Source organism: Galeopterus variegatus, unplaced genomic scaffold (assembly GCF_000696425.1).
Source record: "Galeopterus variegatus unplaced genomic scaffold, G_variegatus-3.0.2 Scaffold2256, whole genome shotgun sequence".
In the NCBI taxonomy this organism is placed as follows: domain Eukaryota; kingdom Metazoa; phylum Chordata; class Mammalia; order Dermoptera; family Cynocephalidae; genus Galeopterus; species Galeopterus variegatus.
The window spans coordinates 157,669-168,033 of record NW_007728367.1 but is presented as its reverse complement, the minus strand read 5'-3'; the positions used below and the strand labels follow the sequence as shown (position 1 = coordinate 168,033).

Genomic DNA, 10,365 nt, shown 5'->3' with positions numbered 1-10,365 from the left:
ATGTTATTTGATACATTAAAGAGATGAGGAATTTGAGAGACCAAAGAGCGATTTTTTTTTTTCCTTTTTGTCTTTTTTCGTGTCCAGCAATGGATCACAGCCCTCAGTGTCACGCCCGTACCGGACCGGGACCGGCAACGGGATCGCAACCCTCAGTGTTGCTCCCACACCTCGCTCAGCCAGTGAGCGGCCGGTCTGTATGTGGGATTCGAACCCTCAGCGGGAGCGCCGCCGCACTCCCAAGCGGCATACTGTAGCAGTGCGCCACCGGTGAGCGGCCGGTCTGTATGTGGGATCCAAACCCTCGGCGGGAGCGCCGCCGCACTCCCAAGAGGCATACTGTAGCAGTGCGCCACCAGGCCGGCCCCCAAAGAGCGATTTGACTTGACACAGCTTGTAGTCAATGGTAGACAAAAGATTTAAAACCAACTTTGTCTTACACTCTGAGCGTATTAAACACTCTGAAATATTTTTCATAATTCAAGGCCTCAGTTTCATCATCTGTATTAAAGGGTATAATATGGAAAGGACAGGAGAGTTAAAGAACTTCTAATATGTTATAAATAGTCTTTTAAATGCATCAGTTACTGGAGGATTATTATTAATAGCTAATCCAGTATTTTTCAGACCAAGCTCCCTCAAGACCATTCAGAAGGAACCCAAGGTCCTCCTTCAACCAGACTCTGCTTTTATTGGTTTTATTAGTTACATTTTGTTTAAAGAAAAGGCCCCAAGGCCACAAAATGAAGGGCCACGAAAAATGATCACATCATATAATGTTGAATATACTAATATCCTGATTTGAGCATCACATATTGCACACACATATTGATATTCAACTCTGCACCCCACAGATATGTACAATCAACTATGTTTCAATATAATTAACATATATACATGTGGAAAAAATGAAAAAAATAAAATATTCTGCTGGTCCCCCGGCAGTTGAACATAATCCTTGTTTTAAGGCTACCTTGAGCACTTACACAGTGACCGATGGGTGCGTCTTCCCCAAGCCCCTCATGAGACTGTCAAGCCCGTCAGTCAAGGTAGAAACACCTTGTTCCACCCAATGCATGTTCTGTTACTACTCCTTAAGTTTTTTCTTTCAGTTTAAGACTTCTACAAATGTCTTCTGTTAACTAAGTGTCCCAAGAAATTGAGATTACCCAATTTAGGTATGTTGGGAAGAAGCATTAATATCTCTGAGAAAGAAATTCCACTCCTTCCTTCACTACTGCCAGCCCTTAGCATCTCTCCTGGGCCTGTGCAGATAGAACATTATAAGCCAATATGTACAAAAACAAAAACACCGTAACTGTAAATGTCATTCTGCACTTTGGCACAGTTTTAAAGGTAGGTACAATCACAGGGTTGTTTTATGTTTGTTATGAAGGATTATCTGGAGGTATTTGACAGAAATGAAGTGTCAAACATCCAGAGAAAAAGGATGTGTGTTAAGGGAGAGAGATCTGATGGTAACAGAAGCTTCAAGGAACTCTGATCTAAGAAAAATTCATTCCAGAGCTACTTGTCCACCACTCACCCATCCATCCATCCAACAGACATTTTCTAGGAACCTACTGAGCTCCAGGCTTTTCAGCGCTAAGACTGTATAGAGACAAGAACTCTCCCATAGTCTAGTGTGGAGAACGGCACAGAGCAAGAAAAGAGATGAGCGCAAAATACAGGGACAGAGAAAAGATGAAGAATAACTAAGAAAGTCAGGGAAGGCTTCACAGAATATACTACGTCTGAGCTGGACCTTGGATTTATTTATCAATTTATTTAATAGGTATTTGCTGTAAAAATGTGTTCCAGGAGATTTGGCTGCAGACTAGTCAGACAGGGTTTCTGCCCTCATGGAACTTAAAGCCTAGCAGGGGTGACACCCACCAAATGAGAAGAGGGGAGGAGCATTCCAGACAAAGGACACCGACAGGTGCAGAGGGAGCGAGGCGTGAAGAGCAGGCCGATGTGAGCACCAGGGCCCCATTCAGTGTGGCCAGGTAAGCGGGGCAGACCGCAGGAGGGAAGAGTTGAAAACACCCTATGAAGGGCCATGCACTCCGGGATCTCAATTTAACCCTGGGCGTCTGGGAACCAACAGGGACTTCACATGGGCATAGTCTGGAGGGGACAAGAAGTCAGACAATGAGATCAGTAAGGCAAGAAGTAAAACAAAAGGGCAAGAGATATTGAGAGCCGTAACTCGGGGAAAGGCCAATCAGGAGAGGAACAGAAGGACCTAGGAGGCTGTGTCAGCCAGACGTGGTGACCAATCAGAATTAGGGAGAGAGAAGAAAGGAGTGAAGGATGCCTCTTAGCTTCTGACTTGGGAAAACTGGGTAGATGGTGGGACATATTGACAGTTCCATAATTTCCACACTGAGGGGTTTAGGCAAGCAATCTGGCCAGAGGATAGAGGGGCCGTTAAACTGATTCGAGCACTTCCTATAACATGTGAAAGAATAGGAAGGTCCAGTGAGCTCATGAGGGAGCTGATATAAGAAATGATGAAAGAACAGGTCCTGCATTGGGAGGATCCTGCTCAGAAGGAAAATGGACTGTGAGATCCACCTCTCTAGTACTCCTAATCCCAGACCTCCTGCCTGTCCCCCCAACACCTCTCCCCCCAAAGACTCACCTTGTGGAAGTCTTGCACTTGACTATTTTCCCTGAGAGCAAAGGGACAAATCATATAAACTAACCCATGTCATCCTCTAGTCCATAGGAGTGACACACGTGTGTGAGTGTATGTGCATATACACACATCCCTCCCCAAGAGTAGGCTAGAGCAGTTTGGGTTTTGTTATTCAATCCCATAATAAAGGTGCTTTTCTTGCTAACTGATTAGTCAACAGTTTGGTCCACAATTCTGAGCCAGGGGGAAAACGCTATGATGTTCTTCAAGTGGTCAACAATAATCCGTATTATCTTTCCTGTGTTTATGCCACCTATATGTTGGCACACCTGACACCCTGATCATAATAGTAGCAAAAGAGAGGACACTACAGTTGAGCTACCTCACACCATCCCCACTCCATCTTCTGCATCTTTCTCTCCAACTGAAGAGAGAATGATTCTCTCCGCAGTGGGGACCAGGCCAGGGGGCTTATCCCAAGAGATTCCCTTTTGGTGAACTCACCCCTAGAAGTTAGAGTTAAGTATATAAGCCCACAGAAGATTGTGACAAAGCTAAGACTAAAATGCAAGCTGTCACAGCAAACTCAAAAGCAAGCATTTCCAGGGACAACACCACATTTGGACCTTCGGCCACCGGATGGAGAGTTAAAGCAGACTGCATCTCATAGAGCATAAGCTGGTATCTCAGAGCAGCCAATAAGACTAAAATGCAAGCTGTCACAGCAAACTCAAAAGCAAGCATTTCCAGGGACAACACCACGTTTGGACCTTCGGCCACCGGATGGAGAGTTAAAGCAGACTGCATCTCATAGAGCATAAGCTGGTATCTCAGAGCAGCCAATTCAGAATCCCAAACTTAGCTAAGAATGCATCCTCACAAGATTCATCCTGATGACAACTCTGCCTATAAACACAAGTGAACAGAACAAGAAGAATAATGGGGGAAGGCTATAAAAATTAACAGGTATAAGCGACAACTGGTGAGGATTAAAAAAGAACACCATCATTACAGCACTAGAAATAATGTACTCTTCCTAATGCTTTAAAGAATCTGATTACAACACCAACAATCTTACAGTCACTTTTTGAAGATTGTAGCCAATTCAATAAGACAACTAAGGCATCTATCTTGCTTAATGTCAGTGGGTTCTTTGAGATTTTAAGAAGAGATAAGAACTATTTGCTATGGGTCAAATGTGTCCCCCAAAAGTTCATGTGTTAGAAACTTGATCCCAGGGCCGGCGTGGTGCTGCACTGCTACAGTGCGCCACTTGGGAGTGCGGCGGCGCTCCCGCCGAGGGTTCGGATCCCACATACAGACCAGCCGCTCACTGGCTGAGCGAGGTGCGGGCGCCACACTGAGGGTTGCGATCCCATCGCCAGTCCCGGTCCGGTACGGGGGCGACACTGAGGGTTGTGATCTGTTGCCGGGCATGAAAAAAAGACAAAAAGAAAAAAAAAAAAAAAAAGAAATTTGATCCCCCCTGTAACAATGTTAAGGGGATGGGAAATTCAATTATGATATTTGAAAGGTGGGTCTTTGAGAGGTGATTGGATCAGGAGGACTGTGGCCTTGTGAATGGATTAATGGATTAATCCATTCACAGAGTAATGAGTTATCATGGGTCTGAACTGGTGGCTTTATAAGGAGCATATGAGAGAGCTCTCGCCATTCTTACCAGGTGATACCCTCCATTGCTATAGAAAGTCCCCACCAAGAAGGCCCTCATCAGATGTGGTGGCTTTATAAGGAGCATATGAGAGAGCTCTCGCCATTCTTACCAGGTGATACCCTCCATCGCTATAGAAAGTCCCCACCAAGAAGGCCCTCATCAGATGTACCCCCTAGACCATGGACTTAGCCTCCAAAACTGTAAGAAATAAATTTCATTTCTTTATAAGTTACCCAGTTTCAAGTATTCTGTTATAAGCAACAGAAATGGACTACTATACTATTCTTAATATATATTTTAAATAGAAGACTCAAGGTCATTCCAAATGGCGCCTTCTCTGGGAAGAGCTGCTAGCCATCCATCCCTGTGGCTCCAGTCAGCACCCACCTCCTCAGCTCTTATACAGAAAGCTCTTAGTGGGGCAAGTCAGGGTGCATCTGGGAGTCAATGCAGTGATTAAATGCCTCTACTCTAGACTAAGAGCTGTCTGGTTTCAAATCCAAAAACTTGTATTTACTAGCAATATTACCTTCAGCAAGTTACTTAGTTTTTAAAGATGTGGTTTTCTCATTTGTAGACTGTGATAATTGCAACAACCTAATAATATTGTAGTATTACATGAGACAGTGCATATAACATGGTTATGATGGAAATAGGCACTCGGTAAGCTCTTATTAACTGACTAGATTGCTCAAGCCTGAAGCATAACGTCTGCAGACAGTAGATGCTGAATGCAGTTTCGACTTATTCATTCAGAAAGCAAATATTATTGAGGACCTACTATATACCAGACACTGTTTGAAGTTCTAGGAATATAGCCACGAACAAGGTAAAGTCCCTGACCTCACAAAGTTTTCCTTCTAATGATGAGTCAGACAATGATTGAAGCAAACCAAAATAGTCTTAGACAATGTTAAATGCTATAAAAACACACAGCAAGGTAAGAGGGTGGTGGCAATGTTAGATGAGGTAATTAGAGAAAGCCCCTCTGTAAAGCAACATTTGAGCAAAGACCTAAATGGTAAGGAGTCAGTCCTACGAGCAGAAGAAAAAGCCAGGGTAAAAGTGCTAAAGCAAGAACAAGTTCAGTGTGTTGGGTGTATTAGGATAGAAAAATGGATGAATGGATAAATTTCAATAGGATTTGAATCTCTCTCAGAGCATAATTCTATTTCTTATTATGATTCTTTTTTGAACATTCCCAATCTGTGTTATCAGTTCCTTGAGGGGTAAGGATTATGTTTTATATTTATTTGTAATCTGTGCAAGTCACTCAATAAGCAGAAGATAATCAGCTGCAAGGACCTTTTGCCTCTGCTGACTAGTAAATAAGAAAGCCCAAAGGGATTCTCTGTTCAGAATAAACACCGTCTACTAAAACATCCCTGAATAACTCCAGCCCACACTTATCACTCCTTGAACTTATAAAGCAAGCACTAGCTGTCTCACAACTCCAGTAATAGATTCTATTTCTTTTTAACTGTTTCCTAATTATATAATTTCAGTTTTACCTACTACCTCTATTATGACTTTGAGAAACTTCCAAATTTTACTTTATTGCCTGCCATGTTTCTTTACTCTTCATAGGGACACACAACAGGAACTAAAAACCAGTTGGAGAACATTTTCTTGTGAAGCTTTTTATCACCAGTTTAAAGTTAGTTTTTAACCTTATAAATATCTTAATCATTAATTCTCCCCCTTCAGAGAGCTTATTTAAAAACCACAGTTAAAACCCACAATGGATGCAAAAATTGACAGTGGCTTAATTTTGCTGAAAATGTTCAACATACTCTATTAAATCAGGAAGGCCTTTGTAGATGTCTTCATCATTAATGATTTCTTCTGTTGGGAAGGGCCTAGGAGGGAGAAAAAAAAACAAACAGATGAATGAATAACAACCAGGCTGGGCAATTACCTCTCACTAAATATGTAAGCTTGTTTGCTGCCAAAATGGTCTGATCAGTCACCATGTTTAACAATCTCTAGGGCTTCCCCCAAAGTGCCTGCCCAGTGGCTGTGTCTGGGGTCCCCCAGAGAGGCTGCAGCACCTGCTACCCCAAATCGTCTGCAGCAATTACAGCTGGTCACCACAGTCACATGTGCAGTTGGAGACATACAAATGTGCTTATCTGATCTCCCACCTACCACATAACTGCAGGGTCACCTCGTAGCACCCACTGTAGCACCCCAATTCAGAAAACAATCAGCCGTGCAGGTGCCTCTGCCTTCAGCACCCTCTCTTTTCAGCTATGAGATCTTATCTGTCAAATAATTTCATAAGGATCATCCTTCCATGACTCAGTTCACTAATACAGATGAAAATTATTAGAAGACAAAAACATTGCACCCTTTGTGATTACTGACCCTGACATACTTTTCTACACAGACTTTGAAGTACTTAAATTGTATTTTTCATTTCATTTATTGGACAATTGAGTCAACCAGGGAGAATAGGGTGTTTGCTTTACCTCCTGTTCAAGAAAATCACACTTTATCTCCTATTCCTATCATTTGGCTTCCTTGATAGCCTCATGATACTATGTACTTTTTCATAACACCAATATAATGTTCTAAATGTATGCCTAAGCTAAGAAAATCACAGTAACTACACTATAGTGCCAAACTCTTTCTTTACAGGTAGCCAGCATATGATATGTTTGATAAAAAAAAAGAGGAACCATCAAAACAATAAATAAGCTTTAAGTAATTACTAAATAATTGTATTGAAAAACAGAATTTAATGGTTTATGGATTAATATTTAAGACATCTGAGAAAACAACATGTATGTGAGAAATGCCAAAGTTTCAAAATCATTTATCATAAATTTAGGAACTTTTTATTATGTTTTTATACTAGAACCAGTCCATTGTAGAAAAATTAGAAAATATAGATAAAAATTAATAAGGAAAAAAACTTTCTGATATATATCATTCTAGAATCAAAAATACACTAATACGTAAATACTGGATCATGCTTTTTTAAAATCTGTTGTTTACATATAATAACGGGAAAGATATACTGAAGTGGAAAGATGTCAGTATATGCACTGAAGAGTGAATTAGGAGAAGTTGAACAGTTATGCAGCCTACAGACTGCTTCTATAGAGAGCTGCCAAACTTACGGCCCATTTCTAAGAAAGGATCTGCAGGGTGTCTCCCTATGGTCACTGTCTTTATACCCAGGGACTGGGCTGCCTGGCCAGTGATGGTCACTCCTTAAGACATGCTTGGAACCTCTCCCTTAGAATGTGAATGTGAGCTGGACACAGAAAAATGAAAGCAACAGAGACAGAGTGGCCCCAGGCTCACAGAGCCCTATGATGGCTGGAGACCGGAATATGGAGCCCTAAGGAAAGACGGTGAAAACAAAATCCACTCCACTTCCATGCTACTTGGCTGAATAGCTGCTGAGACTGTTTTTCTTTATTTCCTAATGTTACTTATAATACATCTTTACCTACTGATCTAACTTAAGTATGTAGTATCTGAAACAGAAAAACCCAACACAACATACACATCTTTATTTCCATAGTTATCAACTGCATAATACTCCATTGCAAGGAGACGGTACAATTAACTTAACCAATTTACTTTCAAGGTTTTAATTTATTACCAAACCTTCAATCCATATCCTTGCACATACATTTTATACTTGTCTGATTATTTCCTAAACTCCTAAAAGTTGTGAGTTATTGTTATGGTCTATTCAACAAGAAATAAACATATTATAACATCTTTTAACATATTTATTTACTTAACATTTGTTTGCCTTAATGAATCATATGCACAGAAATGTTGGAGGAAATTTTTAAAAAGAACCATGCTAGTGACAGTTATCAGTGTATTAAGAACAATATTTAGCCAACGTGTCTTATTCATCTCTACAAATAAGTTCTTACTTGCTCAACAAATTTCAAACGGGTAATGGATAACCATGCAATAAATAATCATTTCATTGAACTGAATGGGATATATGAACCACAAAGAAATGAGCTTACCTGATTCCCGTGGCCAATGCTATAGGTGTGCGAGAAAGCCGCGATAATGTTTCTATAACCTGAGAAAAGAGGAAAATGTTAATTGCATATGTATCTCAGAGGAGATACGCTGGTTTTTTCCCCCCAAAAAGCAGTAGTTTTCTCATGTAATATTAACAATGACAGCAGAAACACAAATTTGCACGTGCTAAAGAGGTGCAGAATGGGAAAAGCCATAATTGGGAAGAATACACATCTAGATTATACTTTTGTTCCTTTTTAATTTTATGACTTTAAGCAGATTACTAACCAACCTGAGTTGTAGCTTCCTTGTAAGTAAAATACAAAGTTAGACTAGGTAACACCACGCATCTAATAGCTCTACAGAATCTGGAAGATCCCGTAAAGCTGCGTTCTCCAATATACTACCCACTAGCCACACATGGCTATGTAAATTTTAATTAATTAAAATCTAGGGCCGAGCCCGTGGCGCACTCAGGAGAGTGCAGTGCTGGGAGTGCAGCAGCGCTCCCGCCACGGGTTTGGATCCTATATAGGGATGACTGGTGCGCTCACTGGCTGGGCGCGGTGCGGCCGGTCTCAAAAAGGAAAAAAAAAAAAATCTAAAAACCAAAAAATTCAGTTCCTTTGTTGCACTAGCCACATTTTAAGTGCTCAGTAGCCACATGTGTCTACTGCATTGGACTACTTAGATATCAAACATTTCCACCATCACACAAAGTGCTATTCGACAGCACTGCTGTATAGCAAAGTGGCTTAGGGAATGGGCTCTTGAGCCAGATCACGTGAGTTCAAATCCTGGCTTGGCCATTCATTGGGCACACTACTTAACTTCTCTGGGCTTTAGTTTCTTCATCTAGATAATGCCTATAATAGAACAATGATCATTAGATTAAGCTAACATGTAAAATATTTAAAGTTATCTATTCTTTATAATCACCAACTTTAAGAAAATTGCCTTATTCTGAGTGTTTTCAGGAAAAGCTTCCTAAATTACCCTTGATTATCTGTTTCAAAGATTCTTCATGGAGATCTTCAGAAGCTAAAACCTAAATGTGCTCTGCTATAGTTTTAGCATTAGTACCTAGAAATTTTACCCTTCTTTCAATCTTTTCTACCCAAGATCACCTCTTTCAAAGACTAAGTGAAGAAGCCAATAACCTAAAATGTATTTTATCATAAAGTCTGTTTTTATAATAGATACAATTTGTCCTTATTCTCAAAACTGAACAAAACAAAACTTAAAGAGGTTCTACTTTAACACCTCTTCAGATTTTTGTTTTTAAAAAGTAAAAAACAGCAAAAATCTATCTCTGAGTTGAGGTAATTTTCTAATTCCTCAGTTCAAAGACAAACAAAAAAGTAGTCTCCAACACTCTGCTGAAGACTCATAAGAGTATTAAGCACACATATACTTATCTCATAACTTACTTCAGAAGATCATACATTGTGAGAAACACATGGCTGGGGAGTAAGAATATTTAGAGCCCGGTTTCACCAGTTTTCACCTATGCTCACCTTTACTATTTCCTTTTAAAGGAAAACATACAAATGGCCAACAGGTACATGAAGAAATGCTCAGCATCATTAGTCATTAGAGAAATGCAAATCAAAACCACGATGAGGTATCATTTCATCCCAGTTAGACTGGCCATTATTAAAAAGACCAAGAATAACAAATGTTGGTGAGGATGCAGGGAAAGGGGAACCCTTCTACACAGTTGGTGGGACTGTAAATTAGCACAGCCATCATGAAAACAGTATGGAGGTTTCTCAAACAATGACAGAAAAAGCTACCATATGACCCAGCAATCCTACTACTGGATATATATCCAAAGGAATGGAAATCATCATGTCAAAGGGATACCTGCACTCCCATGTTTATTGCAGCTCTATTTACAATACCCAAGTTATGGAACCAACCTAAATGTCCATCAATGGACGACTAGATAAAGAAAACGGGGTATATATACACAATGGAATACTATGCAGCCATAATAAAGAATGAAATTCTGCCATTTGCAGCAACATGGACGAGTCTGGAG

The 10,365-nt window shown here is 40.4% G+C and overlaps 1 protein-coding gene across 1 annotated transcript in view; it reads right to left on the bottom strand.

Moving 5' to 3' along the window:
• VAV3 (vav 3 guanine nucleotide exchange factor) overlaps window positions 1–10,365 on the bottom strand; it is a 204,222-nt gene that overhangs the window by 98,416 nt on the left and 95,441 nt on the right. Inside the window, exons 3-4 of the mRNA XM_008581073.1 lie at window positions 8,321–8,379; window positions 6,113–6,178 (exon numbers count right to left, since the gene is read on the bottom strand). Of these exons, the coding sequence (XP_008579295.1) occupies window positions 6,113–6,178; window positions 8,321–8,379 (125 nt within the window). The remainder of the gene's footprint in view (window positions 1–6,112; window positions 6,179–8,320; window positions 8,380–10,365) is intronic.